This window comes from Eutrigla gurnardus, assembly GCF_963514095.1.
Source record: "Eutrigla gurnardus genome assembly, chromosome: 6".
Classification (NCBI taxonomy): Eukaryota; Metazoa; Chordata; class Actinopteri; order Perciformes; family Triglidae; genus Eutrigla; species Eutrigla gurnardus.
The window spans coordinates 8,099,667-8,125,348 of record NC_139920.1 but is presented as its reverse complement, the minus strand read 5'-3'; the positions used below and the strand labels follow the sequence as shown (position 1 = coordinate 8,125,348).

Here is a 25,682-nt window from a genome sequence, read left to right as displayed (position 1 = left end):
CGGAGGGCCCTGCGGACCGCCCCGGAGAAGCTGAGGAGCCGGACGTCCTTCTCAGCCACCGCCGTGCAGCACTCCCCGGGAACACGAGTCAACCGCTACATTGGGCGGCTCATCGAAGCGCGGCAGACCGACTCTGATACGACGGACCTCAACTACATCACCCTCTTCTACAGGAGCAGAGACAAGGAGCGCAGGGTGAGGACACTGAACATCTGGGGAGAAGCCAGTAACTTGGGTTCATATTTTCAAAATGTATCAAATACATATTTTCTTCATCACACGCAAGGTAACCTGCTTCGTGACTGCATCGCCCCCCCACCCACACCCACCCTATTCTCTCATGCGCACACTCCCTGCACAGTCTCTAATTTCTAATTTCTCCCCTCTCTCCCTCTCTCCCACGCCTGTTGTCTATGATGTCTCTCTCTCAGTGTGTGTGTGTGTGTGTGTGTGTGTGGAATCCACCCACCCTCTCAGGAGGGGGTGCAGATAATGATTTGGGAACGTCTGAGCAGCACACGTGATATCTTTCTCCTGTGTGTGCGTGGGTAGAGCCATAAAGGAGACAGAACAGGGATGGGTTTCTCTCTGTGTGTGTGTGTGTGTGTGTGTGTGTGTGTCAGTATATATAACTGTGTCTTTGTCTGTAATCTAGACATTCAAACTGGTAGCAGAAGAATTAAAATCCTACATGGTAAAGACTCACTTTTTGAGAGATTTCTGAAATCTGTCACTTCAGGAAAACGTCACCAGCAGAAACAAATTATGACTCAACCATGCAACTATAATACAAGCATTTATTTTATAGGGTCCTGCTAGAGGATCGTTGTCCAAGAAACACAGAGCTAACTGCACATTAGATTTCTAGATCTGATGTGAATTTGAAATCATTTCACATCCATCTGATTAATCTAGATTCATTCAATCTCATTTCCTCCAAAATGTGTTTTCATCACATGCCGAACTGAAGAATAACTTCCAGGGCTCTGCCATATGGTGAGATCTGAACTCATCAAACGTAAAAACACTAAACCTGATGTCATGGGCTCCAGCATGGCACATGCTTGGTCCCGCTGACTTTATAATTTCACATTTGCACATTTGGCCCCAGGAATGTCAGGAGGTTGGCTGGTCCGTTGCCACAATCCTCCGGTGGTGAAATATCTTGACAACAATGGACTGAATAATTTCCATGAAATTTGAGAAAATGATGGTCAACATTTTGTGACTTTGATCTGCTTGAGAGTTCCCATCCTGCTGTCCTTCTGGGGAGCTGCTTCTCATAAGTGAGTTGCTGCAACCAAAGTCTCGATCACAAGGCTAAGATGGAGCATGAGAAGGTGGAACCAGCTCTCCCTGGTGAATCAGGCTTGAGGCTGAGTTTAAAGGCGAAGCTTCAACTACACTACCGATATCACCTGTGTTTCAGGAGCTTAGGGTACCAACCAGGTGGATAAGATCATGGACGCAGGTGAAATGAACTTCCCTCATGGTATATCTGAGGGGCCCAGATATGGAAGAGTGAGCTGCTGCTTCTACAGCAGAAGGCACCATTTGATTTTGATTTTTCGGCGGTATTCTGGGCATGTCAATCCGTAAGGACACCCAAAACAGAACAGTTTGGAGGGAATCAACAGTTGTGTGACCACAAAAAACATCTAGGTAGTGTGCACTTCTACATCTATGGTTGGATTGTGTAGGATTCTAGGAAGAATCCTGTAAAAGTCTCAGCAGGTCTACACACAGAATGGTGGTAGGACAATGTACATGCAGACGACAGAGACCACGTCTGAGTGTATGATCAATCTGATCCGACTCCTTATGGATAACGGACCTGCATTCATACAGCGCGGGTCTCCCGACCACTCAAAGAGCTTTACGTTCTTGTCAACATTCACCCGTGATCTTACATGATGTCACACTTGTGTGTTTGGCGTGAAAGAGGGGTGAGGTTTCTCCCATGGAGAAGCACGTTGGCCCTCCTCCTCCCTGCAGCCAGATAAACAGGAAACAAAGGATAGGTGAATGCTCCCTGTGTTGACATTTTCTCTCCGTTTTGTCCTTTTGTCAGTACCACCAGATGTACGACGATCATTTCATCAGCGCCGTGGTCCTCTCTCTGATCCTCGCTGCTCTGTTTGGCCTTATCTATTTGCTAGTGATCCCACAGTACGTACACACACACACACACACACACACACACACACACACACATTTGCAGTTTGTCCATTCCTGGAGTGTAATTGGATCGATCTCGCTAGGTTGTAGTGAGACGATAAAAAAAAGGAAGGTGTTTCCAAGTGGGAAAGCCCTACTCACGCTGTTCTCTCCTCTGCTGGTCTCTCCTCTTCTGGTCTCTCCTCTGCTGGTCTCTCCTCTGCTGGTCTCTCCTCTTCTGGTCTCTCCTCTACTGTTCTCTCCTCTGCTGGTCTCTCTTCTGCTGGTCTCTCCTCTACTGTTCTCTCCTCTGCTGGTCTCTCCTCTTCTGGTCTCTCCTCTACTGTTCTTTCCTCTGCTGGTCTCTCCTCTGCTGGTCTCTCCTCTTCTGGTCTCTCCTCTACTGTTCTTTCCTCTGCTGGTCTCCTATCTGCTGGTCTCTCCTCTTCTGGTCTCTCCTCTACTGTTCTCTCCTCTGCTGGTCTCTCCTCTGCTGGTCTCTCCTCTGCTGGTCTCTCAGGGGGATGCTGGTGCTGCTGCTGCTGGTGCTCTGTGTGTGTTTCCACGTGGCCTGTGTCATGTACCTGCATCTCACCAGTGTTCAGGTAGGACTCCCAGACCTCCTCCCAGACCTCCTCCAACAGGGTGCTGCCCAGAGACAGATTGAAAGCAGCAAATCGTCACTTATGATTTTTGCATTTTTGCTTGATGAATCATTTCAGCTAGTTGATGATCAAAATTGTGGTACAATCATTTTATTTCACTCGACGAATCAATGAATTGTCTCTACATTAGTTAAACAAAGCATTTAGACCTTTTAAATAACACATTATTAATAGGTTCAAAATCACAAAGGCTTTATGTGAAAAAACTCAATGTATTTTAAACTTAACGATCTTCTTCCTCTGTAAATGTACAACTGGTACATCTACTCAAGTATTGACGTACTTGTGCATTATGTGGATACTTCCATTGTCTGCAACATTATACTTCTACTAATTTCAGGTGAAAATATTGTAATTTTTACTTTTACTTGTAGTTTTTGTTTGTAGTTACTCTGCAGATTATTAAATATAGTATAGTAATGATTAACAGATTATGATGTACTATCAAAAATAACTTACCAATAAGTATGTAAAGTAGTAATAAAAATAGCGACACCTTTACCAGCAGCAACTTTAAGGTGATTCATTTAATACTTCCAGTTATTATAACCCAGTCGTATTTAATGCACATGTTTGTGAAATGAGCCATTCAGCACAATGAAACTTTGACTTTTGATCAAAATAATTTTTCTAAAATTTGGAATGTTGGACGTTTACTTGTAATAGAGTATTTCTACAATGTGGTATTGCTATTTTTACTCAAGTATTTCTTCCTACTTCTTCCACCACTTTATTCTTGCCAGTCAGCTTGGACTGACTGTGACGTCTTCAGAACACTTTGACATCTCGTCCATAAACTCTGTATGATGCTGTGGTATCGTGCTGCACTGAACTGTCATCATATCCTTTAAGCGTCTCCTCTAATGGGCCTGCACGTAATGAGCCCCACCACAGAATGCACTCATTTCATTTCCACTCCTGGCTAATGATGTGTCCAAAATGCTATTGAGGTAGATAAACAGGTGCTTCATTTACTGGCTCGTTTTATTTTCCCAACCTCCCCTCCTCTCTCTCTGGTTTTAGTGCCAACCAGGCTGCCTCACCATCCAGATCCGAACAGTGCTGTTTGTCTTCCTCGTTCTGCTCACCTACTCTGTTACCCAGGCCTGTGTGGTAAGTCATATATATATATATATATATATATATATATATATATATATATATATACTGTATATATATATACTGAAGTTCAAGATGATTTGTTAAGGATAGTATCATCGAAAGCGCTAGTTTGATGTTGTTTCATGTAAACATTTTATCCAAACACTTAAGCCGGATTATCATTATGCATATAAATGCATATCCAGGGGGTTAAATATATTGATCCCATGATACAATGGCCTGTATGGAAATAATGATACTACAGCAATTATAGTACACGATGCAGAACAAAGCGTTTGAGTTGGGAACAGTGGAGTCATTTCATCGTCGTTTCAAACCTCTTCAGAGCGCGAGTTGGCAGAGTCACAGCCGAGCAGATGGTGCCGCTGAAGAATAAAACATGTTTTGTTCAAGTGTAAAATAGCCATAAAAAGTACTTCAAATGCAAATTGGTTGGAGTCAGCATTGACCCCAGAACTCGGTCCGACTCTGATGTGTACAAATACATACACAGCTAAAAAGCACTAAGGGAACACCTAATCGGGCACTGCCACTGACCTTCAACATGACCTCCAGCAGGCCGCTGGTCTCTCCATGAGGGCCCAACATCCCCTAGTGGGACCTGGTCTCAAGGCCCAGCACCGTGCAGCTCCATTGGCACCAGAGAACACTAGAGTTGGCAGGTCGGCCATTGGCTTCTCTTCACAGATGAGAGCAGGTTCACACTGGGGTGAACTTTATGCTGCCTGTAACATCATCCAGCATGACCAGTTTGGTGGGGGACCAGTGATGGTCTGGGGAGGCATATCCTTGGAGGGTCACACAGACCTCCATGTCATAGCCAACAGTACTCTGACTGCTGTTAGGTACCGAGTGGGTCCTAGGTTCCTCCTGGTGCAGTGGGTCCTAGGTTCCTCCTGGTGCAGTGGGCCCTGGGTTTCTCCTGGTGCAGTGGGCCCTGGGTTCCTCCTGGTGCAATGGACCCGGGGTTCCTCCTGGTGCAGTGGACCCTGGGTTCCTCCTGGTGCAGTGGACCCTGGGTTCCTCCTGGTGCAGGACTAGCCCGGCCTTGTGTGTAGGCAGTTCCTGGATGATGAAGGCATTGATGCCATTGACTGCCCCTCACAACCTAAATCCAATTGAGACGCCGCCACAGTAGGTTGAGTACCGCCGCAGACTGTCCAGGCGCTTACTGACGCCCTGATCCAGGTCTGGGAGGAGATCCCTCTGGATACCATCCTCCGACTCATCAGCAGGCTGCCAGGAGATCATACAGGCCCATAGAGTTCATACAGGCCCGTGGGTTCCAAAGACGCTACTGAGTCATATAACGAGTTTGCTGTGAGGAAAAAACAATCCATTATATGCTCACATTCATGTTAAAAGAATGATTTTAGTATTATATTCTGGTGGAGATCAGCAAGTAGTCGATTATTTTCAATCTGGATTAATCTGCTCATTATTTAGTTTTAAAAACTCAAATCACTGGGCATAATTGCACAAATTCCGAAGCAGCTGATTGTCCATAAACCTTTAAACAGTCTAAAATACAAGCAGGAGTCACAAACTAGACACGCAGGTAAAAAAACTCTAAAGTGGGCAACTTGAAGGTGTCAGGCAGGCAGGACTGAAGGTGCAAAGCAGTGGTTGATGAGGGTGATGAGGACCAGGGAGGCTCAGGTGAGCTGATTGCAGGGCAGAAGATGGATCTGTAATGAATAAAGTTAGTGATGACATTAAATCCACCTCTCCAACAGAAGGACTGTGTGTCTTTTAATAGCTGCCAACTGGTTAAAGCTTCTTCTTGTGCCTCCCCCCAGGTGGGATGTGTTTCTTGGGGGAGAGTCAGGACGAACTCCAGCCTCTCCGTGGACGACGTCCCCGCCGACGGCAACAGCACCTCAGCGGACGGCGCTTGTACCAACATAGCGTACGCCCTGCTGTCCTGCGTGGCCGGCACCCTCACTCTCATCCCCTACCTCCGAGTCTCCTCGCTCCCCAAGATCCTGCTGCTCCTCCTCCTCTCTGTCACCTACACCGTCGTCATGGAGACCAGCGGTTATCGACAAGCTGTGGGGTACGACTGAGCTCCGTGTGATGTGTAGTTGGATATGTAATAGATGTGTATTTGTGGTGCAAGTTTGCCTTTGTAGGCTTTGTGTTTTAAATGTATGTGTATTCTCTGTTTTTTGATTTGCCCATTAGAGAATTTAAAGAAGCAAGCAGCCCATTTAGTTTCTCTGTTTGTGTCTTTCAGAGGAGGGTTCCTCCACACACGGGGGTACGATCCTGTGTTGGCTGCCTTGCTATTTTCTGGAGCTCTGGCTCTGCATTCACGACAGCTGGACCTGAAGCTGCGGCTCGACTATCTGTGGGCTACTCAGGTGTGTTTGCACGGCACAGCTCACGTATGCATCCAGTTGTTCTTCTTGTCAAGTCATGTTTGTCTGTAAATAGGTTGTAAAGTATTATTTAGGGGATGGCTGACTCAGGTGTTACATGCCGCATACAGAACGATGGATTACTGTAATGTTTTTTTATGCCACTGCAGTAATAATATTTCAACCTTTGTCCAATGCATATGAACGTCTATGTTTATGTCTAAGTATTTTCTAAACTAAAGTATTAGTATTCTATTTTTCTCAGAAAGTTTTCTAGTTTTTTTTGTCATAGTCAATATATATATTTCTCAAATTTGTATCAGTCTTAGAATCCAGTATCAGGTTAGTTCTATTATTGTTATTGTTATAATTATTATAATTATATTATTATTGACAGTTGAAACCTTAACTATTCAGTGTGTATTTCCCTGTTTAAATCCTTTGTTCAGTAAGTCATTACATCATTAATTCGAACCTTGTGTATAAGTGTACAGTTGTTGAGCATAATAATAATAATTATATTAATGTTATAATTGTAACCATAATATGAACTCATAGTTGTTTGAGAACTTTAATATTTACTGACTTATTACGTCAAAAAGAAAGTACAGACACTCGAAACGAGTTGAAATATTCAAACTGATCGTGAGAGATTTTCTAATTCAGTTTTAGGCAGAAATGTCTTTATGCTATAATGCCTATTATTCTCAGTGTGTGTTTGGCTTGAACATGTATGTGTTTGCATGCAGAGTCTTGTGTGGCTCATGACAGTGTGTAGGTTTCTATTTTAAGAATGACAGTGAACGTTTGTCTTGTTTGCAAATCATTATCTCCCTCTAGTGATAAGGATAAGCTATTACATCTCTACCTCTGAGCTCTGAGCTGCAATGAAGGTTCATTGTCTTTAGACAATAGAGCATCAGTTTGACTTGGGATCATGGCCATCGTCCTGTAAGGTCTCACCCCTCCTCTCTACTTGTGTGTCGTGTTAATTGCTACCGGTGTCCAGGCGGAGGAGGAGCGAGGCGACATGGAGAAGGTGAAGCTGGACAACAAGAGGATCCTGTTCAACCTGCTGCCGGCTCATGTGGCTCAGCATTTCCTCATGTCAAACCCCAGGAACATGGTGAGCATCCGCAGACACGTCCAGGCTCGTCCGACAGGGATCATCAGTCTAAAGAGAGTTACGGCCTCTGAAACCAGGTTATCCAGACGTCCAGGTTAAAGCTGGGGGCAATTTGAATTGAATGATCTTTAGACGTCAGTGACTCCTAACCTGCCGTTGCCCGTGACCCCTCAATAGAAAGACATGTTTGTCACAAGTTGAACGTCCTTTCCTCTCCTTCACTTGCATGACTTGTACAACGGAGAACAAGGAAACAGTATGATGCAACTAGGGACAAGTCTGATAATCCTTTTGACTTTAATTTGAATCTGTTACTTTTCTCATAACCCCTTAAATTCATGTTACGAGCCACAGGGAGATCCTGGCTCCACTATGGGAACACTGGTTTAGGTTACTTACAGTATTATATTATTGTTTCAGTCTATAAAAGAGTATCTCAACATTTCCAACACAGTACTGAATAATATAATACATTTCCTGCTGCCTTCCTGTAATATATTAAGCATAAATCAATAACCAATGTCATTTGGACGTGTTTTTTTCTATGCATACGGAGGTGGATTTGGTTAAATAAACCCTCTTAGTGAGTTTTTCTCCTCCAGCTAAACTTCTCTCTTTGTCTGGATCTCAGGATGTAGTTTTGCAAGAATCACATGCAATGCATGACAGACCATGCAGATTATTTTTAATAAGTCCCACCTTTTCAGTCTCAGAGCTGCTGTGCTTTGCACAAACGTCTGCTGGTCTCAAAGCCAGTTTATACTGACTGATCACGTCTAGATGTTTAAAAATGTGTCACTTTTCAGCTTAAATCATCGACTTTGTGATTATAGTATAGTATATATATGCACATCTAATCTAACCATATTATGAATGTCATTTCTTCAGGTCTGTTAGGTAATGCTGAGTGAATAGTTTGCTGATTTAAACCGCAGCAGGTTAGGATGCTTCATGTTTGGACTTCCCATATTGCAACGAAGTGTCCTGAAAGAGTCGGGGTCTTAATGTGGGAAACGCTGCTTAGGACAATGGCACTGTTTGACACGGCGGCGATGTGTGGCGATGTTGAAGTGGACGTGTGAGCTGACAGCCTTGTGTGTCTGTGTGCACTGATTGATGAACATCCCCTCCACTGATCTCGGTTCCTTCCTCGGCCCCCTCCTCCTCTCTCAGGAAGTGATGTAAACATGCATCCTTTCAGGAAATTCACAGCCCCTCAAGAGGACACGCTTGGGTTTGCAAACACTGAACTGTGTGCAGTGTCTTTATGCTAAACACCTGGTGTAGTGTGGGGCTTCTTCGCATTTAAAGGTGCAATGTTGATGACAAATTCAGTATGTAAAATATACATGCAAGAGGAAGGAAACTCACATAATAATGTTAAAAACTAAAATATGGCGTTTTTTCTTTTAGAAACGCGCCTATTAACAGCATATTAGCAGGAGAATGTTTCACACCGTTCAATACATCATCTTCAATTGTTTCCTTAATCTCCTGTATCTTCTGAAAGCTGCTTTACCATCTGACAATAAATACAAAAACAGCAAATGGTATGCTAATTTGCACAGCGATTATGTTATTGTAATACTTGTATTTACAGTTAGGTTGCAAGCCAGAATTTAGTTTAGAAATAAAGGAAATCACAGTTAAAATCGTAGTAATGAGCTGAAGAACTGCAGGAACATTGACCACCTGCAGACTTGACCTTTCACTTGATCTGGTCCCTTTGTCACTGAATCATGTGACCTGTTGCTAGAGGATGACTGAACATGTCTGTGAGAGTTGCAGAGAGAAGTGCTGGTGTTGAAGTACAGAAAGCGTTACTCATCTAAAAGATGTTGCTTGTTATGGCTGGATATTTAGGTGATGTGTGTGGATGCAATGCGAGGGTTCAGAAGGAGACTTCTACTTTCAGTGAGACACAAAAAGTAGTAGACACATATTGATGGTGAGGACTGCTGAGCAAACATCTGGGAATATAGAGCCGAGGTTAAAAACACTGAAAAAATAATGTACTATTCCACTTAAATACAGTTTTGGGATTTGGAAGGGACAGATGAAATATTGATGCACCAGAGGCGGAGATATCCAGTCAATGATAGGGTCAAGCTCCAAAAGTGCAGGATCCTAAATTTCCCATAATGCAACTACACGGCTTTTTTTCATCAAACATTCTTTGCCTGGTAAATGTCCTGTCTTTCAGACTTCATGCCCCTGTGTTTGTAACTCTTCAGTGAAACATTTTATGTCTACAGTCCCAAACTGAAATAACCCTGATGACATCACAATGACATCATCCCGAGTTATTTTCCCACAACTGGCTACGCTCCTGCAGAGCCCCGAGAGACACCGTTTAATGCTTTTAATGACACGTGTCTCCTGTGTGGCAACATGCCAGTGCGTGTGAGACCATTATTATTCAAAAACAGATAAAAGAGCAATACATATTTGTCCAGCTGCAACAGTACGACTTAATTTGAACGCTATAGGTTTTCACAGCATTGCTAATAATAATAAAAAGAAAAAGTAACGGCAGTCTTATCCTCCAACAATCAGCAGGCTGTGCATCAGACAGTGCAGGGATCATCTGAGGCTGAGAGCAGTAGACACTGGGGGCAGGAAGTCAGGAAGTATGTTCCCGGCATGCCGGTGACCCCTCGCAGCTACAGTGTATAGAAAGGCTTCCTCTCTTTCCTCTGGGCTAAAGTTCACCCGTCCACTGTATTCATAACACAGCGCAGTGGGACTCTGCTGCCTGAAATCCAAAGTTTCACCGCTTCAAGCTGATGATTGAATTGTTTTGTTGCATTGGCAACATCTTTGCACACACGAATACACTCTCTTCAATCTTGAATTAGGACCATCGCCTGCAGTGCATCTCTATGCTCTTTATCATTTCTAACGACTGAACATGACATGTGACATCCCTGTCTGCGTCAAAATACGTGTCAATTCTCTCCAACATATGGCTAAATAATACAAGACTGAAGGTTTTTACTTCACTACTTCCAGCATCCTTGCTCTCACCACAACTATTAAACTCAACTCACACTTTTTTCAGAGCTACTTTCTAGTCTTCCGACCACTAAAATCTCTTTACATTCAGTCACACAGGCTGCCATGCAAGGTGCCGCCTGCTCATCAGGATCTACTCTACTGCTCATTCACACATACACTAAAACACAGACGGCACAGGCCTCGGGAGCAATTTGGGGTTCAGTATCTCGCCCAAGGACACAGCCGGGAATCGAACTGGCAGTCTTCCACTTACACACCTGTAAAGCTTTAGTAAACGCTAAGTAGAGTACGCTGAACAGCTTCTGTGTTAGTCCCTGCTGCCACGTTGGGAGGACTGTCACACAGACTCAGGTGTCAAACAAGACCATGTGTAATTAAACTAATGGAATATGCATTACATTATGAAGTGGCCTAAGGAGACATTACAATGGGAAGGACTACCTCTAAAGGCAAGGCATTATGTTCTGGTCTTGGGAAAGTAAATTAAATGTCAGCAGGACTCAATAAGCATTAAACACGACATGTATTCGCTGAGAAGAGTAGAAGCACTGACCCGGATACCATCTTTTAATGCCCGGAGCACTGAACATTTTAAATGTAAAACATTTCACTAAATTCAACAGCAGTGAATCCTTCAAAAAAGAGTTTCGCTTTTACTCTGAAGAATCTACAGAACACACATATTTGTTAGTTTAAAATAAGTCAGTCTGCGGATTAACAAGGACTCTTCACCTCCATTGTTCTGGACTGAAAGCAGAAATATCAAGACGCATATCTCAGAATTCGGAGCCAATAAGACCAAAACTTAAGCGGACACCAGTGAGTTCCTCGTGGTACATTATCAGTTTTGACTTGCCTCTCCTCCCGTCCAGGACCTGTACTACCAGTCCTACGCTCAGGTCGGAGTGTTGTTCGCCTCCATCGCCAACTTCAACGACTTCTACATCGAGCTGGACGGGAACAACATGGGCGTCGAGTGTCTCAGGCTGCTCAATGAGATCATCGCCGACTTTGATGAGGTGAGTCAATTCTTTGTTGCATCATAAATCTGCAGGGTTTTTTACATATGTTTTCCTGCTGTTGTCATCTCTGCCTCCTCTGCCTTTGGAGAAAGCTAGTTCAATATGACCTCCATTATGCCATTTCTAAAGATGGCATTGTCGCCGTGGATGAGAGTTTTAAAAAACGGTGTTTATTGATGTAATAAGCAACAGTTGAAGTTTGGAAAGTTCTTCAAAATAAAGAATTCCTTTATTTAAGCAGACTTTCTGCCTGCTTGAATCAATAATCAACAACATAAAGTATTCATTTACTCAAGTAGTCCATTTTAAATACATTTGGGGTTTGTTTGCAAACTGAATTTCTTCTTTTTTTCCCTTCCAGCTGATGGACAAAGAGTGCTACAGGGATATAGAGAAAATCAAGACTATCGGCAGCACATACATGGCTGCAGTAGGGCTGGTTCCTACAACCGCCTCCAAGGTACACATGCAGTAGCTGGATTTGATCCCGTGTGACGTTCCGTGTGTGTTTGCAGGGTATTAGCACATTTTCCAGAAGCCAAGTGTTTTGCAGGTAGCTATTTTTGCGGGTGTTGATATTTAGAACGCTGTCACGTTTCACTCCACAAATCCACTCTGAGGGATTACGGCTCTCTGTGGCGTCAGCATATTCTGCATTCGTAAACTTTCTTTAAATCCTGCCAAGCTGACAAACAAAAGAGCCCTTTCTGCAACTCCTGCAAAAACTTCCCTGGAACATAACAGTCGATCACGAAGGTGGTGTGACTTTGGAGGAGACCTTGGTGTGCAGATGATAATGTGTATAATCACATCAGGGAAACAGAACTGCAGGGTTATACCACTTCCTAACGTGGAAGTAAGGATGCCTGCTTGTGTATAAATGTGTGTTTTCCTGATATTTGTCTAATGCACAGGCGAAGAAGTCCATCACCTCACATTTATGCACAGTGTCAGACTTCGCCATCGATATGTTTGACGTCCTGGATGCCATCAACTACCAGTCTTACAATGACTTTGTCCTGAGAGTAGGTGAGTGAAAAGACACACACACATGTATATGCACACACTGGTCTGTACAAACACTGGCATTGGAGCTCCTGACCTATTGCACTGGACGCCACCGACGCTCAGTGCCGGTAAGTTTGGGAGGAAATGCATCACAGAAAGAGCGTTCCCTCCAGGAAGCGCGTCACAGCGAGACCTGGAGTTCTGGGTTCCATTGTGTTGGGTATCCTGTGGGGAGCCTGCAGCAGGAGCCCGTGTTTAATCCTGGTAGCCTGGTGTACACAGTGCCATCCTGTCTGCGGACTGTGGGGCTCCATGTGTAGAAAACCTGCATGTGTTTGTGTTCTTTTGCTGCACCCCCTTTGCAGAAACGCAACTTTTCATCATTTGCGTAATGCTGGATTTCCAGTAAGAGCAGAAAAAAAACCCAAAGCTTGGCCCGGATACGCTTTGTCTGCATGCGTCGTGTTGATGTCCAACCTTTTAAAACTTACACTATGGTCGTAAAGATGAAGCAATACCGTTGATTTACAGTCATGTCGTCACAGCGGTGCAGTAATAACAGTGTTTTATCTATTTTGCAACACCAAAGTCAGGCATGGGATAACAGCAGCAACCACGTATCAGAGTGGGAGTACGGATACATTCGTGAAATCATTATTTATAATGCTATGTCTTGTTTTGAGAGTCAAAAGGATTGATAACAAAAAGAAAAATAATGTTGTTGGTGTGTAATTGGTGTGCAGCGATCACTTTATAAGAGGTTTTACACATATTTGTAATTTATCATTAAAGAAATGTCCTTTGTTTCAACCTGTGTGTGATGCCAGATGCACTTGATAGTGATGAAAAGTTCGTGTGGAGGAGGAGTTTATTAATGATGCATTTTCATTATTAATCATGACACAAAGCTCTCTCCGATGTCAAAGTACAGTAAGAGAGTAAGTCCCTGGTGTGACTAGGTATCAAGCGAACAGATGTAGCCGTCACCGAAAGCTGCCAAACTCCTCATCCAAGACTTTGAAGCAACACCAAACAAAACACGTGGCTCAATATTTTCTGGTTTTAAAGACAAAATAACCCTAATGTGTATTTTTGATCAGTAAAAACAGATGAATATCTGAATGTGTTTGCTGTGATCTCACTGAGAGCACTCTTATTTATTTTTCATAGTTTGTCGAGTTCATGTGAACTTGACAGAAAGACGCAACAAAACATCTAAATATGAATACTTTGTAAAAACACCACTGACAGCTTTGATCAGAAAGTATTCATATAATAATAATGATGATGTTATGTTGTTATGATGTTAACATCAGCACTCAGGGACCTGCCTGAAAACTGTTTAACCTGTGTGTTTTTCATTTGGAAACCCCCTTGTTTTGTTCATATATCCAGGTATCAATGTGGGACCAGTAGTGGCCGGAGTGATCGGAGCAAGAAGACCTCAGTATGACATCTGGGGAAACACGGTGAACGTAGCCAGCAGGATGGACAGCACTGGAGTCCAAGGAAAGATACAGGTACACCACTGCTGCATGCTTCTTTGTTCCCCTTCATAGCAGCAGGTAAAGAGTCTAATTTACTGTATATAAGAAGTGTTGAAGTGAAGAAGTATAAGAAGTGAAGTTTGGAAGCATTGAGTTCAGCATTTTGGCAGTCGCCATCTTTGATTTTTGCAACCATTGAAGGAAGTGACTTCCATAGTCCATATTTGGACTATGGAAGAGCGACGGGTGGATCTGACGAACACAAACGACAACCTGACTCCATCAGACTCAATCCAGCTTCTGGTGTGAAGCTGTTAACAAAGTTAGCTTCATAATTCAGGTTGAACATTACAGCCTCACCTGATTTAGAAATGACCCCCCGACGTGTTTCATGAGGGGGGGTTCAGTTGTGAATCAGTTCATTTGAGCGTAACAGTTAATAAAATAAAATGTTAAATGTCTAAATAAATATTCCCTTCAACTAACTCGCAATAACAGAATATAAAAAAATATATCTGTTTCCCCATTTCCAGTCTTTATGCTAAGCTAAGCTAACATCTCATGGTTTAAGCTTCATGTTAAGCTTACAGACATGAGAGTGACATCAATCTTCTTATCTAACTCTCAGAAACTCTTTAAAAATGTGAACTATTTTGTTAAAACTGATTTTAAAACAAGAAGAGTTTTTCTGCAAAACTGTCTCCTAACATGAAGCCTGTAAAACAAGAAACAATGAGAAACCTTTTCCTTCTATGTTTCTTCTCCAGGTGACAGAAGATGTTCACCGTCTCATCGCGGACTACTACGACTTTGTCTGCCGTGGCCAAGTCAGCGTGAAGGGCAAAGGTCAGATGCTCACATACTTCCTGGAGGGCCGCAAGCAAGGCAGCAGGCTGCCTCAAGTCCAGCACCAGTCCGGCGCGGCCCTGCGTCGGTCCAGCGCCTTCACCCAGGGCAGCGTGTGCACCAGGCTCAGCCCCGCCCCCACCGTGACCACCTACGCTACCAGCAGGACCTCCAGCCCGAGCATAGCCAAACCGACCACCTCCACCAGCACCACCAGGTACCTGCCCACTGTCCCCACGGCAACAGTGTGACAGATGCTGTCTCTATGGCGATTGTGGAAAACAAGAAAACAAGAAAACAAGAGTGGAGGTGAGGAGACGTGATAGCAGAGAGAGTTCATCTAAAGAGGAAAAAGTAGAGCCAACCTCCACTCTTCTTCTACTGTCTGTGGGAGGCAGCTGAGACACTGATCATCCAATGGCAGGCCTGGACTCGGGCCTGGACTCGGGCCTGGACTGCATTTAGGACCGGAGTCTGCCGAAGCCTCGATGGGACTCTCCCTCAACACCGGAGCCTTGTTTGTTATTTCACACCGCGGGGTGTCGTTGAACAGGATACAGGATGCTTTAGCCACGTTGCTCTGCGACCAATCAAGGCCAATTTCAGAGTCGACTCCCAAAACTGTTTCCACAACTAAAATAAACGAAATCAGCATCAAAATACAAACAGTCGCACAACTGATAGTGTAGCACGCAAGCCTCTCACAGCGAACACATCTGGAGAAAATTCCTTTAACAACTTTAGCTGACCCTTTTTCTCTCAGTGCAAAAACCAAATCAGTGCTGTTGCCTTAGCGACCACTCCTCACAATGAGCTTCTTGCCATCTTTTGTGTTGCCTTTTAGATTCTTTATTGATTTATTGGACACCAATTCTGACGACTTAATTACAGGGGCATTGATATTTCAGAGATGTATGTTTTTAAAGTGGACGAAGCCAAATGTATAATTGTAAATGGCAGTCAACGGTATAAACTTGCTAACAGACGACAGGGCATTGCCTTCGATCATTCCATGGACGTTTATGCCCCTTCACTTTGACCCCGGCAGCACATGAGGTAGACCTCTCGATTCCCTGAGCCGAGCCGCTCAGTGTCTCTAAGTGCATGATGCCACTGCTGCATTTCAGTCATGTTTGCCGTCTGTTTCCCTGTGATGCTTGACTTCCAGATTCTTCCTTCGTCAAAGTGTAGCAATAAAGCGGTTTGTCTCCTATCTCAGCCCCCCGTGCATGTAGCCAGCTGGATCCTCTTTTGACCTGATAGTGTATGTAGCCAATAGAGTGTGCACAGCCACACCGGTTTGTATCTCCGTGGAGTTGAAGCATGACTTACAAAAACCTATTTTCTGTAACTGTGCGAGTGTGATTCCTTCCTCATGGAATTCTATTTAAAAAAGAAAAGAAAAACCTTTGTTTTTTCTCCCGCGCGCTTGTTTATTAAGAAATATTTTCTATGGTTCAAATATTCTGTTACTATTTTCTATGAACTGAAAGCTGCTTTAGTTCGGGAGAAGAAAACCGCTGTTTACGAGGAGACATCCAAACCTCTCGTGTCTGGGTTCCTCATCCGATCCAGATGATTTATTTCATGGTAGAGCATGCTACTCACAGGACGGCTCACCACAGCCATTAACTCTCCTCTAATCTGTTCTAGCATGCGCTGCCTGCGAGCCTGTGGCTCCCACATGCATGCTTTGATGAAACATTCATGCGGGCCGAGCAGCGGACACACAGTGACTCTGTTTTAATGTAGTCCTCATGCATGCGCTAAAGGTAGCGGTCCTCTTGAATGTAAGGTGCTTTTTTTGACCCGTGTCTTTCTTCATGAGCTTGGTGTGCAAACCTTTTTTCGGGGGTATTTTCAGGACGTCGTCAGGCCGGGGGGTTTCCTCCTCCTCTCCTGCTCCTGCTGTAGTCAACAGGTAGCTGGTTTTCAAATGTGCCAACCTATTTTCATAAACATATCAGACTTTTTTGGTGTTGAGCTGTAGCACAACTGAATGTGTGGCTACGGCTTTCGTGGATTTCCTTTTGTTGAATGCCTGCACTTTGACTGTTTGAGCTATTCTTTAACAGTTTTGTAACTCAATGATCAAATGGTGGCAAGTGTGAAGAGATTTATTTGGACGCCGTAACCTGAAATGATGTTGTTGTACTATCATATTTAAAAAATATACATTTCAATTCTATATAGTAGCTTGAATGCTTACTTTGAGTTTCTAAGAGATCAACAATGAGGATTTTTATACACCTGCTTTAAACCGTTTATGGAAAGTTGAATGGAAAGGAGTTATGTACAATATTTTTTCCTGTAAATTGGATATTTTCATACTGTATGATACGGGTTTCAATTGTTATGTAGGTATTACTTGCTATTATTGTACATTGTAGAGTCTTTTTCAGAGATATAATATGAATGATCCGATATTTGTCAAGTTATTTTGTTCTTCTTCTTTTGTGAAGATGTATTTATTGAGATGTTTTATGTGAATGTACATTTTGTTAAAGATGAGATTTTATACTAAGTGTTTGCACTGCAATGATATGGACGTATTATGATTATAAAAATAATGCCAGCGGGGACGTGCCTCCTGGAGTAACAAGCGTTCTTCCTCTGCTTATTTTCACCAAGACACACACACACACACACACACACACACACACACACACAGCTTATGGAGGGGCCATCAGACCCAGTTCTAAAGTTATGTAACTGCAGAAAAACAGAGTCGCTGATGTAAGAACTTTGAAGCAACATCGGGGTCGATGTCAGCCTCATGCTGATGTTATGAACGCGTCTACTACCAGAAAAACATGACGGCAGTGTGTGTGTGTGTGTGTGTGTGTGTGTGTGTGTGTGTGTGTGTGTGGAGAGAGAGAGCAGATACTGTACAATTTGTGCAGATAACAACCACCACAAGCGTTTGTTCAGGAAAGAAGGTTGCATTAGTTCATAGTAAAAAAGATACATAACCTACTTATGAGATTATGGCTGTTATCGTTTATTATCGATACATCTTCACTTACACTATATGTGTATAGCACTTTACAAAACATTGATTACATTATTAAATATGGATACAGCAAAAGTGTTACAGTTCTACAATACAAAGTAGAAGTTGAATATGACACAGAATAATGCAGAAATGCAAGTTTATGAAAATGAAGTTTTAGTAGAGAAGCATAATCAATGTAGTCTATTGAATATGATACATTTGTATAAATAAATGAATTAATTACCCCAAAGCCAAACGCAGCAGCAGAACAACCCTAAAATCTCGTATACACATCAAAGTCCTGATGGCAGACCTCTGACCTGGGCTGCCATGACAACGGCCTGATACAGCCCATACCCAATCACAGAGCCCGTTCATCTGATCCACGTCATGCTTGGGTGTATTGATGGGCACCCAATGATGTGCTGTGCCAAGTTGGTGCATTTTAGACATGTGACACGTTAAACATCAATAAAGTTTGAATAACAAGTAATCCCGCTCTGTGCAGCAGTGGGCGGGGCTTCAGGCCTCTGTGGACTGAGTCAAGCATGTTGTCCACTCATGATGATGGATATGCTAACCTTCCAAACCAGCCAGCCCTGCACCAGTGAAATCAAAGATTGCATTGTTTCTTACTTGCCCTCACTTCACATCGTTCCCCCCACTAATGGCTGGAAGCTTCACTGTAAACCAAAGTGATGCAGAGTTTGACTTTTCTCCTGTATTTGTTGTCAGTCGAAGCACCACACGTCTGATCCGCTGCATCGTTGCACGCAGAGCAACAGAGAAGAACTCCATGGTAAGCTGCTTGTGTCTGAATGACAATCTCACTGTGAATTAAGAGATGGGTGATAGAAGAAAAAGGGCAATAAAATGTAAGACCTTCCAAATATTCAAACTAACAACTAATGACTGTTGGTATAACAACCAATTCTCTACATTTTCTGATGAGGACAATCTCTAGGAGTCAGGAGGAGTGTGAGAAAGAGGAATCTCAGGAACAAATGGAGGTTTGAAAAGGGAAAAAAAGAAACAAAACAAATACAGGCCTTATCTGTTTGTGTGTCGAGCTGAGTGTTAAGGGATGTTTCAGGTCCTGTCGCAGGAAGAACCGACTTCCAAACATTCATCAGTGACGTGTGTGTATATGTATGTGTGTATGTGTGTGTGTGTGTGTGTGTGTATGTGTGTGTGTATGTGTGTGTGTGTGTGTGTGTGTGTGTGTGTGTGTGTGTGTGTGTGTGTGTATTTGTGTATGTGTGTGTGTATGTGTGTGTGTATATGTATATTTGTGTGTGTGTGTGTGTGTGTGTGTGTGTGTGTGTGTGTGTGTGTGTGTGTGTGTGTGTGTGTGTGTGTGTATGTCTTAACGCCTGCTGGACACTGTGATATGATCAGACATGCCTGGTTCAGAAGTGCCAATGACTCACTCGCTGGTGGAAATGGGCCCATCAGGCCCTGTTTACCGCTGTGATGCGGTACGGTCACTATCAGCAGCCTGAGTCAGGCGAGGGAGGACGTGGCGATGGCACAGCCAACCAGGGCGCCCGGCGGGGTTTACGTTAGCTTTACTGCCCCCGTCACTCCCTCGTGCTGCTTACCCAATGACCCTGCGTGTCACAACATCCCTTACTGTAAACCCCTACTGGAATCTGGACACTGGAGCGTGGGTGGAAAAACACAAGCCCGCCCCTCAAGTGTGTGTGTGTGTGTTTATGTATATAACTTTGTTATGTTCATTTTTCAGTTGCATGCATGTTTGTACATCGCTGTTTGGTGTGTAAGTGAGGGCGTTTTAGTGAGTGAGTGAGGCCAAACAAGTAGTGAACTTTCAGTTCAACATCAAACACGTCGTACGTCTGCAGCGTGTAACTGAAACAGGAATCTCTCCGGGAAAATAAAGAAGCCCCGGATCTGTGCTGCCATACTGGTGTTGATAAGCTGTAATTCATGGTGTTTATTATCTAATGGTAGAAAGGGCTGGTCATTTATTTGCATGCAAATCTTGAATCGGTCATTAAATAACCAACCTGTAATGAATATCAGAATAGTGTGTAACAACAACAGGCGGTGCTCGACATATACTGTCCCTGTTGTCATAAACATGAGGCTTATGTTTATGTCTCCACATCTGACTACTCGTGACGAAGGGATAGTCATGACCATCTGACAAATTAGGCTTACAGGCCTAGTAACAGTAACCAAGGGGGGAGGGGCTTAGCGCAGGGTCATTCGAGGCAGTGCTCCATGAATGAGCAGAAACCTGTTGTTTTGAAAGTTCGGTTGTGTTCATTCGGATAAGTTTGGGTTCACTTGAAGTTTCTGATGTTACAGTCGTAGTCTTGAAATTACTCTCAATAGTAAAATATCAAATCACAAAATAGTGTGTTTCACCTTTACCTTTGTGTTGCGCTCTCATTGGCTGCTTCCTGACAGACTCCCCAACAAGTCCAGATAGTTATGCTATTATATGCTAAGCTATTATTTATGAGTTATACAACTCACAACTTCAAAATCTCCAACCTCACACTATAAAAGGTAGAATTGAATGCCACTCAAAGTGGGAGCTTCTACTTGTGCACATTGTTAATGTCAGAACGTCAACTAAAAGAACCAAAAACATCTCCTCGTGGTCTTCGACAAAAGTCCAAAACACAAACTGCTCTTTTCTGATTAGTTGAGGAAAAAACATCCTCCCCACCAAATTGTTCCTCATCAAGGATTTCCCCAGTGTGAGATTGTTATTCTCCGTCTTGTACGTTGTGTTTTCCCTGCGAGCACACCAGCACAGATACACACTGGGTCAATGAACTCCATGTTGTGTAAGAACAGCAGTGACCCTTACTAACCTTCTGCTACAGCTCCTGCATGTTTGGTCTCTTCTGAATGTCCACGCAGATGGAATGTGACGTGCTGAGAGAAAACATCTTAAAACGCGCAGAAAATGTCATAATAACCTCCGAAACATAGCGGATCACGGTGACCTGAGGTAAACTGATAAAGCCTGTGAAAAACACATCTGAAGAACAAAACTTTGACCCACAGACATCTGTCGACGGACATGGGACATACTATTGCAAAAATTATATAAATACATATTTTTCCCCTGCTGGCATCTCACCACACAGACAGTTTGGGGGTTTATTTGTCCAGGTTTCGAGATATCTACTTCCATCCCATTACTATGGAGATGGATGGAATTTGTGGTTCTCAAAAGTATGGAAAAATGACCAATTCATTTTGGCCAGATTTCCAATGCTCTGGGCGACAACAACATTGTTATTAATCACCTCCTTGACTCTCAGATGAACTTCATACTTACTTGCATCTTTGCAGTCTCAGCTCACTCGACTCAACTTGACTCAAGAAGAATTCAGACAAAACAAAGGTCATGTGATTTTCTAACGCAAGGAGGAAGCCGTCTTAATGGTGACCTGAGCTGAGAATGAAGTGGCTCTCCCGCTGTGTGTGTTGTAACCGAGCCTCGTCCTCGACCAAAAGCATCGTCAAGCAAGCATGGCCCCCCTCCCTCCTTTTCCCCCCACCAGGTAATCGCATGGTTTGCACTGTTTTGCTGACATAAGCGCCATCAGCTGCTAGCCGTCACCATGTTGAGAGCCGTGTAGAGGCAATCCCCCCAACCTACCATTTGCTTTGAATTCAGTATGGAGCCTTTGCGGGATCCTGACGTTCTGCCATCTCACCCTACAGAACGGGCACAAGAGTCTGAAATTAATGAATCTTTGGTAGAAATAAAGACTAAATTCTAGTGTAAATTACTCTTTCTCAATTGGTAAATGGTAAATGGCCTCATTTATATAGTGCTTTTCTCCAAAGCGCTTTACAGGTGACATTCACCCATTCATTCACACATTCACACACCGACGGCGGAGTCAACCACGCAGGGCGACAGCCAGCTCGTCAGGAGCAGTTGGGGTGAGGTGTCTTGCTCAGGGACACCAGGCACTCAGCTAGGAGGAGCCGGGGATCGAACCGGCAATCTTGCGGTTGCCAGCCCACCCGCTCTACCTCCTGAGCTATCTTCTTCTATCTATCTTATTTTAGCGGTCCCAATGCGGTTGTCTGATTTCATTTTTGTTTTATCTGTTGCCGATTTTGTTTTGTGTTATTTTGATGTTGTCTTGCAGAAGATGTAACAAATATAGTATTAGGGAAGCATCAAATTTAAGCATATAAATCAAAAGGATATACAGCCAGAACCCATCAGATGTGAGAGAAAATAAGTATTTTAGAAGAAACTAATACCTTTGTGGTGCCTCAAAGCGTTCATCTGAAGTTCATTATGCGTTTGTGATGAAAAAAAACTCCTCAGTACAAAAAAACACTCCTACCTCCTGCATGTAATTCCGCATCTGCCCCTCTTGGGGGTAATAATGTTGAAAGTGAAGTGAAGCGGAGCCAAAGAGTCAATCCAGTCAACATTACAGAGTGGAGAAGGTAATGTTCCTCACTGAATATGATCCTTCAGCCTTTACTTAGTGCAGAGCATCTTTGATGTGGAAGCTCTGGACAGGCTGCTCCATTGTAAATGAAGAAGGGATCTTCAGACACACATGTGACGGAAGAATAAGAGGAATAAAGTAACACTGAGTTCAGATAGGAAACATGGGGACATAATAATGGTAAATCCAACACAGCCCCCTGACCCATTCATGAGATTGTTTCCAGTTAACTTTGCCAAGTGCAATCCTCTGGCTGGGACTTCCTTCTTCTTCTCATTAGAGTCACAACCAGAGGGAAGAACTGCAGCTAAACACACACACACACACACACTGAGAGAGAGGAGGAAACTAAACACAATGGATGCTGGCGCATGGGAGCCTGGATTTCCTGGGTTTCCCACACACAAGTGTACAATCACAAGCTTGCAAACATATACACGTATTCAAAAACACACAGACACAAACACACATGTGAACCATCATACAACATGCCAAGACGCTGCGGCCTAAAAAAGGTTAAAACAGCGAGTGTCCCGAGACTGCTCCGCCGTCAGTGACCCCCGTCTCTGTTTTCAGTGTTTTTCTCCCAGACCTCGATCTATGATCTGCGCTGCCTGTTTAATAAGACATGGATTATCCGATTAAGGAAATCTTGTGAGAAGGAGACGAGAAGAAAAAGAACAACTTTGCTGGGGATTAGCGTCATTGTGCCCACTCACATCACATTCCTGGCTGCTGACTCTCAGCCCTGGGAGAGGACACTGTTACCCAGACCCCATCGCCGACGTGTCCCGGGACCAGAGATGACACTGGTCGACTCCCATCTGCACCAGTACATCAGCTTTCATCTCACTCATTTACATGATGCTATTTAATTTTCATGACATGCTAGAACATTCCATCTTGTTGCCAAGTGCCTCCCCAACTCATCGACTGTCCTTTAAGGATATTTTATCCAGAAATTCACCTTGAGAAGTTGTTAGTGGGTTCTAGATCACTAGCACACCATTAATAATGATGCTTTTTTTGGGTTGCTCCTCCATGGGCATAATTGGCTTTGTTTGAGCTCTTTAATCAGTCAGTAACTCCACTTTAAAGGGCTGTTCATTCACATGGACCAAAGCACATTTACTGACAACTAATTACCAATTACAAATTAATTATAACTGCTAACCTGGCGGCTTGGAAGTGGGAAAGCTCTGACATTTATATTTGTACAATGCACATTGTGTGTTAACAGTCTTCTTCTTCACTGTGTTTGTAGGTGCATTGCTGTGTTTACTGCCGCCAACTGTGGATCATCGGAACAGCATGAATAGCCGATATCTGAACTGTGCATGTGCGTCATCGTGCGTCCTCGTGCGAGGGGTCAAAAACTCCACAGGGTACCTTTAAAAAGTATTTTTTTATGAACATTTTCCTTCAAGGTTTGTGGCTGAGCATGACCTGTCTGGAGTTGTCTTCTTTGTTATTCTTCTCATATTTTACTCCGTTCAAAGTTTAGCTTCCAAGTCTTGGCAAAAGCCTTCAGGGTAACAAGTCTCACAGCAGAGATTTCTTGCCAAGTCCTTCATCTCCAATCCAAATTACTGCAGTCCTCACTGATGTATTGTACCTGAAACCTCTAACCTGGGAACTGTACCTGCACCAGTACCTGTACCTGTACCTGCACCAGTCAGAACCTGTACCTGTACCAGTCAAAACCTGTACCTGCACCAGTCAGAACCTGTACCTGCACCAGTCAAAACCTGTACCTGCACCAGTCAAAACCTGTACCTGTACCTACACCAGTCAGAACCTGTACCTGTACCTCTACCTGCACCAGTCAGAACCTGTACCTGCACCTGTACCTTTACCTGCCAATCCAGGGCTGAGTTGGACCCCAGAGCAGTTCAGTAAAACTCCATGAAGGGAGGTGGCAACGATCAAAGTCAGTAAAAAAAAAAAAACAGTGCAGAAAACAGTTCAGGACCCCGTTGGCGAAAACTGCCGAGTGCAACGATGACAGAGGAATCCACGCGCCACGCAGCCACTGAGGAATTTACCAGGGCAGAGACGAGGTGGGATGGTCGGGGCGAAGCAGGGTTGGAAGGTTTCATTCATGACTGATGAGCAGGTGGAGCGAGGAGGGCGTGGCTGGATGAGCAGAGGCGAGCTGAGTGGAAAAGTACTGGGAAGCAGGTGAGGGAGAAAGGGGACACCTGTACCTGAAAGCTTGATCCTGGAACCTGTACATGTATCTGAACCTTTACCATAAGCTGTACACTGACTGCGTTGCGACAGGTGTAATGCTTGAAGTGGAGCCTCCCCTTACGAGTGACGGAGGTACACCTGCACGTTAGCCCCAGAGACCCTCCGGGTCTGTGTAGTATTCTCACAGGTGTGCATTCTTTCTGTGGGCGTGATTTCAAACAACTCTGTTTTTTTCTGAGCTCATCCGTCGTAGATACACCCCCCCCCCCCCTTTTGACGCCCTCCGCAGGGCAAAGTTTAAATCACCATAAACCTGGAGGGTGTGCATTTGTGTGTGTACATGTATGTGTGTGTATGTGACTGTGTGTGTGTGTGTGGGGGGGGGGGGGGGGGCTTCTGAGAGAACAAGAGTGTTTTTCCCGGTGCTCTTGTCAAAGGTAAACATTCCAGTCTTGGGACGTTCAATGCCAAGCGCTGTTTGATCTCCATCATGTGACATCTGAAAGCGATGGAACCCCCCCCCCCCCCCATCATCATCACTCTCCCAAACACAAACCCCACAGCAGCCGTGTACAAGGGCTTTGAGGTTTTCCCGTCGGGGTCTTGGGGCTCTGATTGATCCCGCTGTGTACATGTGTTTTTGAAAAAAGTAGGTCTGTCCCTGACCTGAGATAACTGTGTTGTGTTTGACTGCTCTGCCTCTACACACACACACACACACACACACACAAACCCTATCAGCTACCACATGTGGCTCCACCATGAGAATACTTCACGTGTTTTAATCCCTCATGCCGCTCCTCTTCACATCAACCTGCTAACTCCGCAGACGTTCCCATGCTGGGCTTTGCATCAGCAGCCGGTCAGCAGCCAAATGAGGCCATATCATAAGGCTTTACACCGGGGGGGGTGGAGGCCTTACAAGGAGAGTTTCAGAGAGAAGGCTATAAAAAGTAGAGCTTATGGTTTGAGTGAAATGAGAATAAATGTGCTGTCCAGTCCACGTTTGCGGCTCCCAGGGGCCCCCTAGATTCTCCCTTCCCTCACAAGGACGCAGCCTTAATTCTCAGTTCAGCTGAGGACAGACGGAGGGAAACATATTTATGTGTACATCCGAAATCATACAGGTGGTCCTAAAATCAAACTTTGAACAACTGCAATGGCCTGTATTACTTTAGCAGATGGGTGAGCATTGTCTACTGTCGTATACAGTTCAGCGT

General features: G+C 44.0%; 1 protein-coding gene across 1 annotated transcript in view; it reads left to right on the top strand.

Annotated features, from left to right (window-relative positions):
* The window catches only part of adcy1a (adenylate cyclase 1a), a 40,219-nt gene extending 22,804 nt beyond the window's left edge, over nucleotides 1-17,415 (top strand). The window contains exons 9-20 of the mRNA XM_084010749.1: nucleotides 1-195; nucleotides 2,072-2,169; nucleotides 2,678-2,762; nucleotides 3,846-3,935; nucleotides 5,744-6,000; nucleotides 6,181-6,307; nucleotides 7,314-7,430; nucleotides 11,321-11,467; nucleotides 11,832-11,930; nucleotides 12,385-12,499; nucleotides 13,874-13,998; nucleotides 14,733-17,415. Coding sequence (XP_083866875.1) covers nucleotides 1-195; nucleotides 2,072-2,169; nucleotides 2,678-2,762; nucleotides 3,846-3,935; nucleotides 5,744-6,000; nucleotides 6,181-6,307; nucleotides 7,314-7,430; nucleotides 11,321-11,467; nucleotides 11,832-11,930; nucleotides 12,385-12,499; nucleotides 13,874-13,998; nucleotides 14,733-15,062 — 1,785 coding nt within the window. The 3' untranslated portion in view covers nucleotides 15,063-17,415. The remainder of the gene's footprint in view (nucleotides 196-2,071; nucleotides 2,170-2,677; nucleotides 2,763-3,845; nucleotides 3,936-5,743; nucleotides 6,001-6,180; nucleotides 6,308-7,313; nucleotides 7,431-11,320; nucleotides 11,468-11,831; nucleotides 11,931-12,384; nucleotides 12,500-13,873; nucleotides 13,999-14,732) is intronic.
* Nucleotides 17,416-25,682: the final 8,267 nt, after the last annotated feature.